The 20,966-nt window shown below is 41.1% G+C and overlaps 1 protein-coding gene across 3 annotated transcripts in view; it reads right to left on the reverse strand.

Moving 5' to 3' along the window:
- ZDHHC15 (zinc finger DHHC-type palmitoyltransferase 15) overlaps positions 1-13,750 on the reverse strand; it is a 29,983-nt gene extending 16,233 nt beyond the window's left edge. For 2 of the 3 annotated variants that reach the window (XM_052813107.1, XM_052813109.1), the window contains exons 1-9: positions 13,586-13,750; positions 10,025-10,051; positions 7,490-7,584; positions 5,876-5,996; positions 4,947-5,016; positions 4,603-4,635; positions 3,373-3,493; positions 1,911-2,043; positions 605-731 (exon numbers count right to left, since the gene is read on the reverse strand). In XM_052813107.1, coding sequence (XP_052669067.1) covers positions 605-731; positions 1,911-2,043; positions 3,373-3,493; positions 4,603-4,635; positions 4,947-5,016; positions 5,876-5,996; positions 7,490-7,584; positions 10,025-10,051; positions 13,586-13,703 — 845 coding nt within the window. In that variant the 5' untranslated portion in view covers positions 13,704-13,750. Of the gene's footprint in view, positions 1-604; positions 732-1,263; positions 1,435-1,910; positions 2,044-3,372; positions 3,494-4,602; positions 4,636-4,946; positions 5,017-5,875; positions 5,997-7,489; positions 7,585-10,024; positions 10,052-13,585 lie in introns of those variants that run through there. The other variant, XR_008239044.1, reaches the window with a different exon arrangement.
- Between the last annotated feature and the right edge of the window lie 7,216 nt (positions 13,751-20,966).

The raw sequence follows: 20,966 nt of genomic DNA on the forward strand, positions 1-20,966 counted from the left end.
CTCGGATGACTATACACACTGGTAATGCGCCTCTGACTGGCACTTCGATGCTGCCTTTCATTAACAGAAAGGCTTTCTTATACTTAAGAGTGGAAAACAGATGGCAGTGGGGATGCAACTGGGCTTTAGACTTACACATTGCTACTTGAAAAAGTTGTGAATTGCTGTACTGGTGAGTTATTTTAAATTGTGCCCAATGACTAAAGGAATTAAATTCCAGTGTACTTTACTGCTGGTCTACTAAGTGCTAAAACAACATTTTCCCCTACATTAAGAAACATAAACTCTGTTTCAGGCAGAGGATTCTGACAGATGAAGAAAACAGCATCTTTGAAGTGAACACGCATCCACACATGCGCCACAGGAGTCCAAGAAGAGTACAAACACCCTGTGCAGCGTATTTAGCCCTCAAAACTTTTCCCTTCCAGACTTCTGGTGAACAGGAGTAACGCAGATGATGTTAGTTGGTGCATTTACAATGACGCACAATAGCAGTCAGCCAAGCCACACAATAATAGGCGTAACACACGAGGCTGTAGCAGATATTTAGAAGTCAGTCCCTTCAGTTAATTTTATCAGCTTTTAGCACTGACTTATTACTTACCTAGAGGCAATAGGTAGTAACCAGAGCTTTTTTTCTTCTCCAAACACTTGCTGAAGATTCTTTACAAAGCCAAGATTGAATCCATTTTTATCTGGGCCATTCTGAAACACTGGAGCTGAGAAAGCCTCTACACACAGATGCAATTTCAGTGAAAAAAAAATTAAAATCAATGCCAAATACTCTGAAACAGGATTTTGCATGTTGTAGCCATCTAAACACAACATGATTTAACAGATTATGAACTAGCGTTACAAAGATACAAAGTTTGAAAATAATAGTTTTTTCATTTTGCAAGCCTGTAAAGACTTTCAAAGTGAAGGCAGGAATTTGGTCTTGCAACTGAACCATATGGAACAGTCAAACTGAACTACAAACGCTTTGTTTAATCTAGAGAACAGAGTTATAAGATCTTTGCGTAAGACTTGTTGAAATTCAGTGTGTAGAAATTTCTAAGTAAAAATCTGCAGAATTAAGTAGGTTGGTCTTCAATACGTATTTCAGAAGTGGCACTGGCGATTGAAATTGCCTCATTCATTAATGATATAATGAACACGCATTAGGAACAAACATATGCAAATAGATCCTCTGTTATGGTGAGACAAAATTAAGAAAAGAGAGGGGAGGAGAACCTAGAGTGCACTAGAAACAATTTTATCTACCTTCTAAGCTGCTGCAGAGGTCTGATGTTTTGGGATAGATGAGCTTCAGTGCCCCACGAAATGAGTTTTAAAGTTAGTAACTACAAAAATCTGAGTATTTGCTTAAACTCTTGATAGTGTGTGTTTTGTTATAAAACTTCATCCAAAAGGCTTTGAAAATTGAACATTTATCTGAGGAAAGACAGAAATCACTCGACAAAATCATACTGTTTCAGATTTTCATTTCATTGGATTTACAGTCATAACTTCTTTGCCTTTGTCAATGAAGATGGACGCTGTTTTTCCCAACCTTACTAAGCTGTTTTAGGATGCGCTCCAGCATATGAGCACAAAGAACCATTATTCCTGAAAAGCTGCACTCATTTCACAGCAAATGTAGTTATACATATGCATAACATTTTTATAATTGGACTTTTACACTTTAAGGCTCTCGTTTCCCTAACAAAGCTTTTGTCACACCAGCTAATAAATGCAGCTCATCTGAAGTGACAAATTTCTGCAGCATTGTGCCAAGATCTTAAATCTTCCTCCCCTCATAAGCCAGCAGGCATGTATAGAATGCAAATGCCTTTTTTTTTTTCCTTTTTTTCTTCTTGCAGCACTTTTGGTGTGTCTTACTTAAAGAAAAAAAGACACAAGAGACTTACCTAAAGTAGATCTGTTTCTACTAACGAGCCAACAATGGTAGCCAAACAGAAACATAAGGCTTACGAAGAACATGACCGCCACAAAGAGAAGGAAAAGGACATGAAATTTGGAACGTCCATTCGTCAATTCACCCTGGAAAGAAAAGCAACACAGAACAAGTGATAGGAACAAATAAAAGCTGGAAATTCTTTGTTCCTAGAAAGAAAGATATTCTCTAAAACTCCTACTTGGAGTTCTCAAACTTGTACACACAAAAGTCACACCTTACTATAAAAAGCAAGAAGAGACAAAGAAATGATCTGGTTCATTTCCCCTCCTGTAACCAAAGCAGAGAGAGTGGGGGTTTGCTACTAACTTTTTGTGTGCAACAGAGCCAGTAACATCCCAGCTTCCCACCTGGGCACAAGAAACATGCCCTATGCCCACAGGGAAGTAAGCAGGCACAAGCTCTCGAAGCCCTGTTTACGTTCTGCTGAGTTTCCTGTCCATATATTAAAATTCTGCACCTCTTGCAATATAAGGCATGCCAAGAAAACCTGGCCTCCATAGCTATAGCAATCAGGGAGCGTTAGAACTGAGCATAGGTGGTTTGGAAAAGTTTCAAAGCCAAGTGGGATCTTACAAGCAGAAGAAATACTTATTTCCTTCTACAGCAGAAGAGTCAAGTGCCAGAGATCCTCATAAGCAGACATCTACAGATTGGCTGTGGGAACCTCAAAGTAAGAAAATTACTTCTCGGCCTTTGCCCATCCCGTATATGCAGCCACAGAGCTCAAGGCTCTGTGCCTTTCTGAGCATAAGGAACAATTCCCACTAGTGTCCCATGAGCATCTCAGGAGGCATTTTACGTAAGTGATTAGCCATTAAAACAACGGACATTTAATAAATTAATGCACAGCAAAGTTAAGTTACTTAAACACAGTCATACAGAGTTAGCAGCAGAGGGGACATAAAAAACTAGAGACAAAAGGCCAGCCTCTTACTGGAACTGTCAGTTGGCATTGCTTGCATATGAATGATAATCGATAACTGAATAAGAAGCATACTTTATTTCAGTCAACTTTTGAATTGAGAAAGGAGTCATGTGGGGATTAGAAAATGAAGAAGGCTTTTTGACCTTTTTTTTTTTTCTTTTCAGTAGGTATGTACAGATCAATGCCAGGATGTTATACTTTGATACCAAGGATTCTGAGATACGTACATGCAAACACAAGAACAGGAAAATGATATAACTTCATTGCCAGAAGCTAGCTCTGCAATTTGAAATTCCTGAAGTCTGTTAGCTTCTCGCTTTGTGCGTTTCAGACATAAAATGGGGGTTAAACTCAAAAAAGGGCACAGGAAAATACCTTAGGGAAGAAATGCAGACCCTCCATTGACTGAAAGCAAAAATGTAACAAGAGTGACTAAATCCCACCAGACTCATAGGATATGGAAAAGTAACCAGATTTCATGACTTACTGTCCAATACTTAATGAAATACTTGAAGACTGTTGCAGCAATATACAAGCAATACAACAAAGAATAGGCTAAGAACAGTAGAAAGAATTTGTAGTTAGAAAATCCAATGCAGTTATTCACCCTAGAGAACAAAAGCAAAGTTGAAATCAGGATATGTACAGCACACACTTGTAACACAATGAGTACTACAGTTCTTTTTTGGTTTTATTAAGCCTCTTGATTATGTATATATTTCGTCAATAAATAGCTCCCCTTAGTGGTCAAAATTAAATATAACTAAAGTATCTTTGCTCTTCACTTGAAGACTTCTTGCTATACCAAGTAAAAGGACAGTTCATGTTTTTGGAATCTGTTTTACAGTTGGTACCACTGGTAAATCTGTCACAGAGGCAGGCTCTAATTACGCAATGTCTGTTTCTTGTCTGCAAAGGTAATCAGATCTGGGATTTCTGTGTCACTTGATTCATTTGCAAAACTCAGGAGCCAGATTCACCACTGCTTGTTTGTTTACATACAAACCAAATAAACCCCAATTTGATTATAATTCTCCATGCACAGGGCAATTCTAAAAAGGAACAAGGGAATGCAGAAAAAAATAGTAGGTGTTTGTCTCAAAACCGAGGTTTGAAAAATCCTCTACAGTTTAGGATTACCAGGGAGGTTCAGGTGGGGAAATGTTTGTGATGCTTCTGATTTCTGAAATCTTGCTTTTTTTTTTTTTAAAAAAAAAAAGGAGGAGTTTAAGAAATGTAGTGGCAGCAATTCTCAAAAAGTATAAAGCTTAATTCATCCACACACCATTCTACACAAACTGTCTCTGACCATGCACAGGTGGCAGGCACCATTTCAGAAACAATCTGCGTGCAAATATTATTATTGAAAGCGACTACCAACTGCATGCTAAAACGATTATGTACCCAAAATTAAAGGCTAAGCTGAAGTCCCTTTACAATTTGAATAATAGTCGAAGAGTGAATTAGCAGTTTGGTTTTAAATTATATTGATATAACAGCTTTTTTACACATAGTTTATGGAACAAACATGAATGATCTGTCTTTCAAAATATCAAACATTTCAGGCAATTTCAAAGTGTGATTATTTTATAAATTTCCCAACATAAAGAGATGCATGGTTTAAAATGAAAGAGGTGTACAGATGCTATCCTGTAGAAGAAAGGTATTTAAACAGCCTTTCTTTTCAGAAAACTACAAACCAGTATCTAGGACATACCATGGACAGTGATGATCCATTTTTAGCACGCATCTGCAAAAGGATGAAAAAGAAAAATGGAAGACCAGTTAATGGTTGATCAGTTACTTTTCACTATACGGCATGCTTTCTAGCAACTTAACGCTGATACACTTGTAGGTGTGGGAACTACAAACCCTTCAGGGCCACAAGTAGCAGAAATGCAAATGCTAATGCTGTCACACACGAACCTGTGCTGTTGACTGCAGCTGGAACAGAGATACTTGGGTACCTTTAGCTGTAACAAGACACACAAAGGACCAGCCCATTCACATAACTTAGCGGTGACTATATTCACTTCAGTGAAAAACAGTCTGGTAACTTACATAGCACAAACGGTACAATGGTGACAACGATCAGGTTTAATTAGCTGGCATCTATCACAGAATCGAATACCTGAAATTAAAGACACATTAATACCAAATAATAGAAAAGTCTTTTTTTTTTCAGATGTTAGTTAGTATTCCCCTCATTTCCTAACTATTCATATTCTTTCCTCTATCACTTCAAAAGATGAGGGCATTTGCCACTGATTTTTGCTGCCAGGTCATAATCAGCTAAGCAATACTCATAGTTCTTCTGGAGACGTGCAGATGTGGGGAACAACCCTCACAGCAAAGCATACAGCCAGCTTAAAAGCAATAAAACAAAATTGTACACTTCCCTCTGGCTTCCACATTTACTCAGACTTTACATACTCTCCATTTTGATAATTGCCTATAGAGCAGTTCTTTACTTCAGAATTCCTTGGCTTGTCTGACAGAAATGAACAGGTCAGAGCCTCCAATACGAATACGATTTCTTTTACGCCTTGAAAGCAGTGCAGTATGCATTTAATCACAGAACAAGATCCAGATATCTGTTCACAGAATTATGCCCTGCATCTCTAAGCTAGGCTCCCTTTTAAGTAAAAACGACTACAGATTTTGTCATTCTATTACTATTACTAAATGCAGACAACACAAGTAGGCGTTTGAACTGTAAATACCCTATAGAGACTAACATACTGCTTCTCAAAGGCAGCACCTGGTACTCCACTCCCTGAAGATCAATGGAAGAGTTCAAGGCTTTTTTGTTTTCCCAAACACAAAACATGAGAGAAAAGGCATTAAAATTATTCGTACAAGAGTTACTCAGTGCATGCAGTGGCATTAGGAACGCCCTGTTGGTCGGCAGTATCATCTGGGCTGCCAGCACATGCTACTTTTGCGTGCTTGATTAGATTGAGAGAAACAAAGCTCTCTGCTTAGCTGACCTCCATTCCCCGTCCTCGTGTACACCGGCAACTTCCTTGCAATTTCGGCAAGAATTTGCCTCTGCACCTCTGGCCTTTCTTCGTTTTCATAGCGTTCTTTGTCGGCATAGGACATATGGTACTAGAAGCAGAAGTCATGAGAGGAGCAGTTACCCACGGGTAGCAGAGATAGTATTTCAAGTACAGGCAAGCTTGGAAATGTTTTTACCTCCCACTCCTTCTAATGAGCTTAATCTAACGTGAAAATGTGTTTGTTAAGAAGACAAAGAGAGATAGTAAGTGCTGGACAGCCAGAATACCATGTGATACATCAACAAGAAACACAAAAGTGAAAACAACATACTGGAGTTGCTACTACTGCTGCCTTAGATCACTATTTTTCATGAATAACATTGCTAACCATGATGAGGACACTTCAGGCACTTCCCTTGTGAGCAAGAACCTCTCCCCAGCCACAATTTTATATTTCTAAAACTGGGATTAGTTGTTATTTATAAACTTACATTCTTGTAATTAGGATCAGTTTATGGCCATATATATTTGGAGTGCCACACAGACATCATCCTCATTCTATTGCTCCAAACATAGTGTTTTATTAGTATTTCATAAAGAGATAAAACAAAATGCAAAAATAATCTACCAATCCGAGCAACATGCAAAAGTAAATATTTGGTAGAAAAAGAATTGAAACAAATGTCTGCCTCTGTCCTGTGCTCAAACCACTAAGTCATACTCTTGTCCTAAAATAAGCCACCGACGTCAAGAAAACAATACCAAACCCTTAACTAAACTAACTAAACTAACTTACTCATGAAACGATCTACTTTCATCACAGCAAACCCCTGTTTCTCTTTACCATAGTGTATTGTTACATTCATCTTTCATGATGCTGCTGGCCAGGGAAGTACAAGGACTGGGGCTACCAGAGCTACACGTATACCTAGCACCAAATCAAAAGCCATATGCTATGCACATCGCCACAGTCCTCACTGCCACAGACACGCGACATCAGAATCTCAGCATGTTTAAAGGGAAAACGATTCTTCTATCCCTCACTATCACAAGACAGAGCCTGACAAATGAAGCAAACTTAACGACTGCAAAGAGGCCTACTCCAGCAGGCAAAGGGCTCCCAGCAGAGTAGGCAGTGCTGGATTTTGGTGGGACACAGAATGTTCACATATGCACCACAACAATCTGGCTCGAGAGATCAAGAAACCCGACTACCATTACAAGTCCCCCTAGGTTAAGGAAGGTCCTCAGGATTTGGCTTGCGACTTGTTAAATGCTCAGAGTCAATGACACTATAAATATGGAAGTTAATAATCATCAATCCTATTATTCTCAACATGAAAAATCCTACCGGCTCCTGGAACACCTGAAAAGGCAGCTTTGAAAGTTAACACCATCTTTGATTTAAACCATGCTCTTTGAGGAGCTAAAGGATTCTCAGAATGGTAAATTACTCAGTTTTTACAGACAAGTCCAGGTCACTTTCCATCTCTTTAGGAAATCCCATCAGCTGTCCAGATTAACTAGATTGAAGGATTTTTGAGTTCTCTCTAGCATCACTGCTTTCATTTTGCAATGAATGAAAAGCGCTTGTACTCTTACCTTTTTGCCTGGCTGCACCGGGAGAGTGAAAATAGACTTCCAGTATGTCCACACAAAGAGCACAAAGAGAATGTGGAATATTGTAAGATAGGCCACTAAAAAAAAAAAAAAACCACAAAACAAAAAACAGAAGCAGAACAATGACTTCTTAAGCAAAAGTTTCATTCATGATAGGCATAATACCAATCTTTCACAACAATGAAAAAAAAAATAAAGGAAAAGAACATTTACAGTACCAACCAGTATTACAATACAGCTAAACCTTACGGTCAAAGGGGCAGTAGAATTTCAGAGGTCTGTGGCTGCAGTGAGCTGTTACCTATCTCACAAGCCTCCCCTTCTCCACCTGATCCGACTCCGTGGGTGAGGAAGAACACAGCTGTCACCACAGGGCAGGGGACAACCCTGTATCACTGGGAATGACAGGATTCCTGTCTCTTCCCCATATCCTAGGCACAGGCAAAGCAGAACTGGCTGGTGCTGAGCAGCATAAAGGTTAATACTGCAATACTCCAGCATCTCTGAAATTTGGGTTCAGCTGCTACTAAATGCACTTAGAATCACAGTACCATATTATCAGTGCACTGTCCACTCATGCAATGCATTCTTCACCACTTGCAAGAGTTGAGAGAAATAACATGCTCTAGCAGAGCTTTAAATCCCCAGGAAAAAATCAAATCTCTTATTAAACATCTTTTAGATTTGCCACAGTTGATACAATAAAACAAATCAGGAAAACATCCCTCAAATTGAGCAAAACTGGGTCTTGTGATTACTGAGAAAGAATTGTAATCCACTAGACACAACATTATCACGTGAAATCCAGCATGTGTCAGAGTAATCTTATTTCAATATGCAAAATTTATTTCAAAGCCTTTGGGCATAAGCAGGCATACTGTGGTTCAGAAAGGCAAAGAACAGCTATTCTTCAGCTACACAAGCTATTTGATTGTTCTTTCTTTAATCCTTGACTCATTAAGACATTATCAAACAGTTACAAGACAGTTTTATTTAAACACACCTTTTAATCATAACATCTACCTCATTTTCCCTGATTCATTTAAGCTTCAAATGCTAGCAAACTAAGATTAAAGTAACTACTACTAGTGGAAAGAGAAGTCTAAAATCCAAACACTTCCTAACTTCCCAGGCAAGACTGATCGTGTGAAAATGTAATTGGTAAAAAGGCCAAACACAGCTCTGAGATTTTCTAATGAGATGGCAAATGATCTGATAGGCCTCACAAGAATGTGATGGACTGTGAGACTGATCTGTGAGTCAATGATAATTCATTATTATGCTCTTAAGTTTGTTTGAGATGTTATCCTTATCCTACATGCAGGTGGACCTCAGTCATTTTTAAATTAATATGTAAGGAGATAAATCTTGCAACAGGTTTAATTTTGTTGATAAAGCAATACAGCAGCATGTTAGAGGAAGCTGACCTGGAGATGCACTAATAGATTAGGCAACTAATAACTTTCTTCTGCTGAATAATCATTAACATCATGCTTTCTATAGTTTCTCTGTAACAGTTTCAAATATTAGGACAGCTCTGTAGTGGAAAGAGAATTTACTTGATGCAGCAATCTGGAGGATCTTTAAAGCATCAGCTGCCATTGTTCTTCCTGGAACAATTTGCCAGCTGAAAACCGCTACACTTACTCCTATCCTTCATAACCCTGGAAGAAGAAATGAAGGTAAGAGGCCATCTGTATTAGCCATATGCCTCCAAAGCACCTCCAGGAAAGAAGAGGAGGAATACTAAAACGGCCACTAACCCCTTATTCTTAGAACATGACTGTGGCCTCCAACAATGCACCAGTGGAAACGGTCTCATCAGGTGATCCTGCTGCTCTGCCCTACTCATTCAGCGACCTCACGATCCTGCATCTGGGACCTCAGAACAATGTCTGTCAGCCTGTGCTACCAAATGAATCCGAGAAGTGTTCAAGCCAAATCATAATGAGACAGCAACCTTTGCTCTAACTCATCTGTGGTAGGAACTGAAAGTTACTGTGTTACCACTCAATATACCGTTAGTGGTCAACAGAACCAAGCAGAAAATCTTTTGCGAAAGCCTCCTTACAAAAAACATTAAAAATAGCTTTCACCCAAAGATCAAATAGAACAGTGATCAAAAATAGGTGGGCCACAGAACAGAACTAGTCTTTTCTGTTTAGCTTGTAAAATCAGCTCTGAAAACGTAAAACACAAAGGGAGAAAAGATGCGTGGGTGTATACAGACAGATATACATAGTTTTTTTCTGAAAGAGTGAAAGGGATCAAAGCCTTTTCATGTTTTTCTGCTCATACCGCAACTAAACAGGGGCATTTCCCAATACATCCAAAAGTTACAGCATGTCTAACAATGCATGCTGTATACTTCATGAACGTGTAGTTATGGGAAGGAAACACTGAAAGGGTATGTTAGTTTAAAAAAATTGTCACAGTATTTTTGCTATTTTAACTAGATCATTTGTGAATCTTTTTACACAAGGACTGAATGTCAAATAGTAAATTGAACGCACATACCTTTTTCCACAGGGTTGCTCAGAGTCACTGAAAAAGAAAAAACATATGTCTACAGAGCAAATAGGATTCCCAGAAAAGTTTGGGGCAAATAATGTTTCTATTTGAAATACAGCCATTTTAGGGAAAAAAGTTCAAATTCAACAGACGAAAAGAGAGCCCACAGTTTAGCATCAAATCAAAATCATCCATAACAATTCCTTGTTTACTCACGCAAATGACACCCACAACAAGATGTTCAATAACTGTTACTCATGCTGTATTTTCCCTTGTTATATAAAATATATTTTGCATATTTGTACATTAGAAATATGACAAAAATAATCCACCGGTGACAGTGATGTGACAAGATTACCAGGGCTCCTCTAGCAACTGTCCAAGCAGCATCTCTATGCGTATACTTATAAGCATGTACTTGTAGCCTGCTTTGTACTAGGCTCTAGGTGGTCTTGATCCTCCACAGTAAACAAAGCCCCAATGCATTTCTGCATCAGCATAAATAAAAAATTACAAATTGTCTCAGCTTTGGCCTAGTCAGCAACAAAGGATACACTGTAATGACTCAATTATTTATACAATTCCTACTAGCAGAGTTTTTACAACCCCTCCTTACTTAACCATAATCATAGGAACAGTGCCTACTAACAGAACCACTTAGAGCAACCAGCAAAGCGTACATTGCTCAATGTCTACTTCTGCTGATTATTTTAAAACCCATTTATTATTTTAAAAGCCATCATCCAAGTTTAACAGAAAAGATAAAGACATCTTTCTTTAACTGAAAATAGAGTAGTTCCATGGTATCCTGATAGAATGCTGCTTGGAAGACAAAGATGGTTCATGGGATGGGAGCCCCTTATATTGAGTCCATAGCCTTGAATCTAATGGTTGCAACTGAAATGTGTTGCTCCTTGGAGGAACAGAGGAATGAAAGGAAACTAGTGGCTGCAGATCACCTCCCAGAGACACAGCAATCTTACAAAAAGAAGATCATATTGTTGGAAGACTCAGAGATTTGAGAGATTGCACATACCAGCAGTGACCCCTTCAGTAACTCTGCTGGGCTGTATAGAAAAATAAGTGATTGAGGGATTGGAGCCATTTATTTCTAGCCTACAGCCACCACCTGGAAGGAGACTCTACTCTTCACGACTCACTCTACCATCTTACTTGAATAACAAACTTGGAAAACGTCAATCAGAGTAGGAACGAAGAAGTCCTGCTTTTACTAACGAAAGTAGCTTTTCTTAAACCTGTGCTAACAAACAGTTTTGATCTGCAAGCTCTACAATACGCAACAATGTAGATGAAAAAAGAGACCAAATATTTGCTGTGTCTCTGTGCACTCAATTTCAGATGAACAAGACGGTTAGGAAACCCTTAGTTTTTCCTTTGATTTGCTGCAAATCAAGCTATGAAGGGTACATCGGTTTTTCACAAATACTGCTTTGTTCCCTCCTGAAGTACGTCGCACTTGCAGCACAGCCTTTCTAAGGATTTTACTTGAGAAAAGAGCAAACTCCTAAATAAAGATTATATAAAAGGTTTTATCACAGGACACTGGGTCATTGTTCTCATTGTGGCAGCAACCACCAACCGGACGTGAAATCATGGCCTCCTCTCAAGTATGACTTGTTGGCCATACCAGTCGTTGAAAGTTTAAAAGCCAGCATCATGAGATACTTTCAGGACATCACCCCCATGCTACTTTCAATCCTCAGAAGCCTGCACAACTAAAGATGAAAATCAAGTGTCCAAACAGAGCATCTACTATTTACATGCTTGCAACAGCTCAAATGGCAATACACACTGGAAACCTGAAAAAAAGAAGCCAACACACAAAGCCTTGCTGTGCTAGCAATCTGGAAGAGAAATAATGTCCCGAGAGCCGGTTTTCAAGTAACTGCATATGCCAACAGTTAATGTTCAAATCCTAAAATAATTAATTTAGTCATTTCAACTTCTGTATAGCCTCCTCCACACACAAATAAAATGCATGAGAGAGAAAGATGGGGCAAAAAAATAGACGGGTGTGGGCAAAGGAGCGATTTTAAGTTGTGATTCTAGGCAGCGAGATGAGCTCCTGCCAGCTTAATGAGCATTTGCAGAGTAACACAGGCCCAATCCAAACCCCACTTAAATCAGCAGAGTCTTTTCTAATAGCTGCACTGAGACTTGGAATTAACCACTGTTAAATGTTACTGAATTTGCACAGCACTGCAAACAAAGCATATTTCAAAAGACTGACAGCATTTCAGGAAAACACTCTAAATTTTTTGTCACATGGTCTAATTGACAGTTACACGCACCTTGGAGATATCATTCCATGTGAATTCTTGAAAGAAACAGCCCACAATCTCAGAGATGGAATAAAATGTCATGAAGCATTTGGGGGTTTTGCCTAGCTGCCAATTAAAACAGATCAAAGAAGCTGCATTTCATTTTAGTCCCCATCGAGAAAAAACAGTAGGTCTTACTGCACTGGCAACCCTAACAAAAATCTGATTTAAATTTGCTGTGCAGTACCGGAAGGCAGCTCTTTTCACAGAAACGTCTCAAACTACCGCCCTGAGAACTTTGGCTTCCTTTATCTGGCTTACCCTGCCCTGGAGAGAAAGAGCCACGCACTCCTCCTCACAATTTCAAAAGCCCAAGCTACCTGCTTTTCTCTCCACCTCCACCAGACGTAGCAACCCTTTCGTCTAGTAACAGGTTTTGGCACAGGCATTAAACCAGAACATAGTAACCACAAGAAAGTTTGCAACTTACTATAGAGTTAACTTGCTACATTAAACTATACAATTAGTAGCCAGTACCAAAAATTTCCTTTCTAAAATTTCGTGTTTTGCATGCTACTGTAACAAGTTGACTCATGAGTGTGATTTAACGTAACCTGTTTTTTTCCTTTTCAGCATATAAAAAAAAAAAAAGACTGCAACACAGGGCATATACTGATTTTTGTCACTGCTTAAACCAGAAATCACACCTAAACATTATCAGATGGCAACAGCATGGACTTTCACCGTGGGTATAAATCTCCCAGTCTTGACAAACGCCCCTTTCCCTGGCTGACACGAGGACACACGGGCTCACGACTAAGCACAAGAACCCTCAACACCCAGCCAGCCCAGCTGGGGTCCAAATCTTAGGGAAAAACAGGCCAGCACGCCACAAAACCCCCACCGATTAATCCCACAACGGACTCGACTAGTAACGAAGTGTTTCTTCGTGTCCACCTGGCCGCTCTTGGGTGTGCCTGCTGCAATTAGAGGCGTGATTAGAGCACCTGCAAACGCTCTCGCCCGGGCTGCGGCCCCCGCGGGGTCTGCTGCGGGCAGCGCCCGAGGGAGCCCGCCCAGCGCCAGCCGGCACCGCCGCAGCCAGGAGGCGAAAAACGAAGAATTCCTCCGGCCAAAGGGGACCCTCACAGACCCAACCCCGGGAGGGCAGCGCCGTCCCCGGGGCAGGCGGGCTCCCGCCGGGGGACCCGGCCCACGGAGACCGGCGCTGAGGCGAGGCGAGGCCCGGGGCCCCGCTAACCGCCCCCCCCCCCGCCCCGCTCACCCAGACACAGCTCGCAGACGTAGGCGTAGTAGGACCAGAGGACGACGAGGGCGATGATGAGGACGGGCAGCCAGGCGAACGCCCGCTGACAGCACCGCAGCCCCCGCGACAGAGCCATCTTTTACCTCAGCCCGGCCGCATCGGGAATCGGCTGCGCGGGGCTGAGCGGGCGGAGGGAGGGAGGGAAGGCGTTCGGCGCTCGGCTGAGCGGCCTGGCGGGCAGCCGCGGGGTTGGGCGCGGCGCGGCGCTGCGGCGCCCCCTGGCGGGGCGGGCGCCGCCGTGAGCAGGCCGCGGCCACCCGCCCCTCCGCAAAGGCGGCGAGCTGCGGTCTGAGCCCCGGCGGGTGGCCGGCCGTGGAAAGCTGCCGCAGGGCTTGGCTCTCCCCGGGTGGTTAGGCGCTTCCGAATCTACTTCCGACCCAGGCTCCCAGGAGGCGATGGCAGGGCCGCCTCGTCCCCTCCCTGCCACCGTTGGATGAAGCGGAACGAGCTGCTCTTCTGAGACAGATCTGTCTACGGGAAATAGATTTAAGATGCTCCTAGAATTCCCAGTTACGTAGGCACAAGCCACGTTACTCGCCCTAATTTAAGCCCATTGGCGGCGTTGGGGCTCCAACAGCCGTCCCTGGCACCGTGGTACTCGGCCGTCCTTGGCCCTGCTAGAAATTCCCCACGGAGAGCCCACGGGAGACGGTTCTTCCACGGTAGCGTCCCTGGGGCAGTTCACGTGTCTGATGTCCGACACCCTGGTAACATGGCATTTATTGTAAAAAAAGAAGAAGAAGAAAAAAAAAAAGACCACCCCACTCGCCCAGTCTGCTCCACAACCCCCTTTGAATTCCCATAGGAATCCCCCTCATTTCCACATTCGGTAATGTGGTTTGAGTTAAGACTTCAGTTAATTAATCCCCTATATTGCCTCTGTTAAGGAAATTAGTTTTCTCATCAAGAGAGCAATTTATCTAACAGAATGTATTTCTGATAAAACTCCGATGTAATCTGCCACACTTTCCGGTCACCTCTTTGTTCACCAGTTTGTCCCCTCAGAATTTGTTCTAAAACTTTCCTTCTTGTTGGTATCAAACTTGCAGGCTGTACTGCCTCTAGCAACTTTTCTTTCTTTTTGAGCATAGGTACCACATTTGCCATTCTCCTGCCTAAATCCCTGGATTCAGACATCACCTACAAATCCTTAGACCGCACTTGTAACACTGTATTTAGTTCTTTCAATATTTTAAGATGGAGATGATCCACAACCTTTGATTTTTCTCAAAAAATTTGTTCAGTAATGAGGCGACAGCTGTCTTAACCTCTTCTCTACCCTGCTCGCAGTCTATAGGGTCACTGTTCTCCTCTTCTTCAGGCTACTGAACTCTTCCTTTAATACAAAACCTGAACTTTTTGGCACTTGTTTTAATTTTCTGTGTGTGGTCCAGCTTAACCAAGCTTTTGGATAGTCCCTGCTGTAGCAAAAGTGCTCTGCAGATATCATAACATATGTTGGCCTCAGCTGCATGTAACCCTAAACATGAAATCTCAGACATCTGACTTAGATTGTGAAATCCACAGTCTGTATTTTATATATATATATATCAGTTGATGGAAAGAGAAATGCCCTCTTCTGTGGCATTCAGGGAGGGGATTCAGGACACGTACACTTGAAGTTTTGGGGATTTGGAAGAGGAAGATGAGAATGCCCACTTGCTTTCTCCTCCTTCCCCACACTGGGTAGAGCTGAGAAGCCAACATTTTTGCCAGCAATACGTTTTACAAACAGCAAGACTTAAAAATCATTCTTGTGAGCTAAATCGCTACCTGAAGCAACTCACAAAATCTCCTCTCCTAAAATCTCAAAACTGCTAATCATATAGATGGGAGGCGCAGCACATCCATGATACGTTTTTCCTGTGTGTGTGTATATAGAGCAGGAAGGCAACCTCTCCGACAGACAGCAAGAGAACACTGTAAAAGTGAGCAGACATTTTCAGATAATGCCTCTGTAAATAAAGTTAAGACTATTTTTTTTGTTCAACAGCCAGTTTTTCTATGTGTTCTAAGATCCACATGGATTATCTTCAAAATTCTTTTGTTTCATGGGCTTCCAGGGGAGACTTAGTCATATAAACATGAGCTCATCTGAGGTAAGAGATTCCCAAATACAGCTCTTTAAAACAAAAATAATCATGCGACCTTGAAATCTTGTGATTCTTATAATGTATTTTTTGCACTTGTGGTTCAAATGGTAGCTCCCCATTTGAAATTGCCAGCTGGAGTTAGATATAACTGGTATAAAGTAGCTTGTGCCCTTTTCAGAAATCAAGACTACGGATGTTATTTAAAATAAATGTTGAATCTAAAGTTGAGCTTCAGCCAATTTTACAAAGTAAAGAAAGTCCTCTCTGGATGTGCAGCCTCACTGGGCTCCACAGCAACTACAACAATTGCAAGTAGCCCGACTTGAGAGAGTGGTTTAGGAAGACGTGGGATTATCCTAAGTAATATCTCTATCTTTAAGTTTCGTTCTGACCATGAGCGGTTTCCTACTAATACACATCACACACAGCTCTTTAAAAAAAGAAGCAAACTTCTGCAGAGTTCAGAAAGGTGTGATTTCATCCACATGTGTAACTAGACTGTTTAAAACTACTGTCAAAGACTGCAGCACTAAGGCAGGCAGGTAAGAAAATCAAGTGCTAGCAGCTTTAGGGTAATTGAAATAAGGGTCATCATCATCGGCTTTTTCTCGAAAAACATAACTTTTTGGGTGCTCAAGGAAAGGAGGGTGGTGGTGACTCACCAGGGCCATCGAGACTCTGGCCATCAGGAAACACGTCATTACAAAGAGCTGTAGTCTGAAGACCAGAGTAAGACTGACAACAGCTGAGATGGCACTGGCTTTGTCATTGGTCCAAAAAATAGCTGAAATACATCAGGAAACAATATAAACTCAGAAAACAAATGCCAGTTTTTACAACAATTTACCTATTGCAGAAAACCCCAAAGGACCATATGTCTTTCATATGAGAAAAAACTCTTAAAAAAATTACATGTACTAGAAAATGCTTAATTGTATTGTCCTGTAAAATAACACAACTGGAAAACATGGTTTATATTTCCAGTGTTGAACGTGAAACTGTGCACAGACTACAGTATGCATTTCGAAATTATATTCTAATCCAGAAAATCAAAGTTGCGCAAGTTACTTTCCCCACTGTTCATTTCAAAATCTTGCTAAGCTTGTAATATATGCAAGCCCTGAAGGTATGCGGAAAGATAGCTACAAAGCAGTCATAAACAGTAAATGAGCCAAACCTTGTGACGACCTAACTTTCCAAACCACTTTTAACCTAGTGTGTGTAAAATAAAGGCGTAACCTTTTTTTTAATTGTCAGATATATTTATATCTGGGTAGGTTACACATGGTTTTGCTTATCAGTGACAGAGATATCCAAGAAGATGTGATAATCCGTGACCTAAAAAGGGAACCAAAAGCAAACCCAACTGGCAGCTGAGCGCCCTGGCTTCTGACCTCCCTGCTGATCTGAAAAAAGGATTGTGGGCCTAAAGGCTGGCCCGTTTTGTTATTTATTGTGGGAAAATACAGCAACTCTCCCTACCTTGATCATATCTTGGACCATCACATACCGTACTTGTAGATAAAGTAGATAAATCTTACAACACATGCTAAATCTAATCATATCAGATTTGGGCTTTGTATCAACAATGCTGCACCCCAGCTCACGCAGAGGAGTTAGACCAAGCTTTTTCAGAAAAATGAAAATTAAACAGCTGATTACAGAGGAAAAAAAGAGAGCTGGTTGAGAGACTGGCCATGCAGAGCTCCGTAACTACTGATGAATATCTTGGCTGTCATCCAGATTGTTGTGTGTAGTTATTGCAGCACGAAGCGCAGCTTGCACAGTTTTCAATGGCAGTGGCAGGTTTTGCTGTAGGTGGTGTTTTTCAGTAGCCTTCACGGTTAGTTTCAAACAGGCCAGAATTCAGCAATTTTGTTTGATTGCTGTTGTATCAGAAAGTTCAAAGGATGAGTGGGCCAAAGAATCAGGATTAGGGAATATTTCTAAAAGGAAAAGTACATGTAACTGCTCATCTTCAGACTTAACAAGAGATCCTATTATTTTTACTGGTGACTTCTCAGAGAGACTCATATTTTACAAAAGGTTTCCCTTCTCTTCCCATTTTTCCAGCTAAGTACTGGGACGTGGTGAAAGCGTAATGAGGATTGACTGGTACTAACCTATGAGCAAGCTGTATTTTTGTTATATTCAGTGAGAACTCTCCACTATGTGTGATAAGCTGCCACATTTACACATTAACACCTTCCCAGAAACCCCAGGAAAACCTATTTTTTGTTACTTTCAGCAGGACTTTGCCGCTCTGTACTGGGACTCTTGCACTTTACATGAGTTTCTGCACACGTACAATGGTCCTATCATACATTTATGCACATAATCTGTATACAACATCACGATACTATCTTGCAGTGGATAAAGTAAATTAAGGAAACCGCTACAGCATACTCACTTGATGTAAATCAGCAGAGCTCTAATGAAGTGAGTAGAGCTGTGTTTGTACATACCAGTTTTAAGATCTCTCTCTACAGCTCTGGGACAAAAGTTAGATTTAGAGAATTATCCTACCACTAATATTGAAAGCCAAGTGGATTGACTTTTCCCCCCATAGGTTTCCCAACTTTCTTTGTCCCACACGGTAGTACCTGCCTTGCCTTTGACTGTAAGCTGCATGCCTGGTGTCGTTGCTCTTTAGTCATCACCTGCCTCCTGCTCTCTCAGATTTCCCAGTCGTCCCATCCCCCACTTTAAAGTTTTTTCGTAACTTAATGTGGAAATATGGGCAGGGTATTTGGAGTACGTGGCGAGGTCTGTCAGCACAGATTGCAAGTAAAGCTGTTCAAAATATTACAAAACTTTTAATTGTCAGCAAGTGAAAAAGTGGCCATTTGCAGCAAAATTGGTCTCATTATTACAAATGCAGTCATTTGTCAGGATACAGGAACATACGGTGAGCAAGTGCTTGCACCATTAGAGGGTGCTGGAGTCCACACAATACTAATCTGCATTCCAGTCCATCCAGCTCAAGAACTGATCATTCTCCGTAGGGACAGGAGACTAACCTATACGAGTGCTCGTAACTACAGAAAGATGAATCACTGGGGATGAAAAACCATAATCTTGTTTTGTCACATTTATAGCCTTGCCCAAATATTATTCGAAATATTTCCCCACAACTATTGTCTTCGTATACTCCAGAGAGATTGGAAATCTGATCAAATGCACTTACAGTACAGATTTAGGTAAAAAGTCACATGAAATACCATGAATGTGACATTTTCTATTTTCTGACTTCTTCATTTTGCACTCTAAATAACATCCTTTTAATTAGACGGTTGATATATATCTTCCCATACCTTTTAAAGGCAAAACATGAAAACAAATTTCATTCTATATACCTACAGTAAACCTGTTTTCCCCATCCCTCTCCCTCTCCTGCAATTATCAAGTGAATCCTGAACTTTTGTCACAGGCGTTTGCTATTTGACACTGGACTAACTACATTAGTTGGCAGTACCTAAGTCTACTAACCTAACGGATGGGCCTTTTTCTCTTGCCTCTGCAAAGCAGAGGGGGGCCTTCCTCATACAGCACCCTTGGAGAAGAATAGATGGGGAGAGAAATGTGCTACATCCAGGGAGACGCTTCTGTGATGTCTTAAATCTCTGTATCTTTTCAGCAAACAGAGTCCTTGCCCCATGCGGCACCCTCAAAAGAGGGGATGGGATGCTGGGGACAAACCCTGGGTAAGAACTGTTGCTACAGTGGTTAAAGCAATCCCACGTGCAGCGTGTGCTGCTGCTGCTTCGGGGCTACGCAAACCCCGTCTTCGAAATGTGCATGCTCGTGATAGTTGCAGCACAGAAAATTTCACGAGGGGAATACAAATAAGAGAAAATGCTGCTTTTCAGCGGTTCAAATCAGCTAGGCATCACAGCAGCTCTCTAAAACAAAACAGGAACATTTCCCAAGCCAAAAGGCATCACCAACCCAGAGCCCTGCTGCACAGAGTGAATATGCTCAGAAGGTTTCAAAAGAGCATCCCATGGCCTCTTCTAATGGCTTGGCCCACGTGATCCTGGCTAGCAGCCCTACGCATCCGAGCCCAATTCTGTCCTCTGACATGCAGATAGATGTGGGAACGATGTCTGACAGATGGGATCTCTGATAGAAGTATGGTCTTTTTGATCCCTGGTTCTTATGTGGATCCAGTTCTTACGCTTATGGGAGTACTGTAGCAGGATCCACAGTTTCTGCTTTCTAAAATAGCTATATTCTGTGATTACTTTTTTTTTTTAGATCTATGTCTTTTTCTATCACTTTCCAATATCTTTTTTTCCTCTCACACTACTGAACTTTGAGATCAGACAAACACACTTCTAGCCAATTCATTATTTCCTTATCTTTTAAAACAACATATTGAGGAGCTTTGAGTCCTCTGACCATGATGAAGCTTCAGCAAAGCTCAGTTTTTTTAACTTAAGTCTACACCATCTTTCAAGAATGAGATGTACACAATTATGGGATTCTTTAGAGTTTTGTTTAAAACCATAAAAATAAGTATGTAGTCTCAGGGATGCACAGAAGAGAATGACATTTTTGTAATGTCACCAGATTTTGCAAATTGGATTTTGCAAATCAATTTACTTCATTTTCTTTGTACCTGGTGGACATGATTTCAGAGCTGAACAGCAGTGCTGAGTGTAGGCAGGCAGCATATGCCATGTGTAATTTTTTAATTTCCTGGTAGCAGCAATTCTTACAGGCACGATAGCAGGTTTGTTTATTTTTTGTTCTTCATCAGAACTTTTATTAACATTCTGTTAGATCTCTTCACTGCACCTGGTTTGTTAGTGACTGAGTATAATGGCATCTTTGCCCTGGGCTCTTGGAGACGGTGCATATGGATGGGGAAGGCAACAGATAATATGGATGCAAATTTCAAATTACTGGTTTCATCCCTGAGGCACTTAAAGAGGACAAACCTCAAGGAAATAGAGAGAACAGCATGACTGTGCTTTTAGTTCCTGCTGAAGGTATAGACTTGAAAACACTCTTCATGGTCCTTGCGGTATTTTCCTTTGCAAAATAACGGAACATAAATTTATTTCAGACAGGAGTACCTGTACTCTCCTGACAAAAGCTTAGTCCAGTGGCAGATCATCAAGAGCACTATATTTATCAGCCAGTGCTTGAAGAAGAGCCTGTCACTTGCACAGGCTCAAGATACCAGAAATCCAACGTGATGGTCTTTCTGATGAGCACCCATTAACGATCACTGGCACAGA

The sequence above is a fragment of the Harpia harpyja genome, chromosome 18 (assembly GCF_026419915.1).
Source record: "Harpia harpyja isolate bHarHar1 chromosome 18, bHarHar1 primary haplotype, whole genome shotgun sequence".
Lineage (NCBI taxonomy): Eukaryota > Metazoa > Chordata > Aves > Accipitriformes > Accipitridae > Harpia > Harpia harpyja.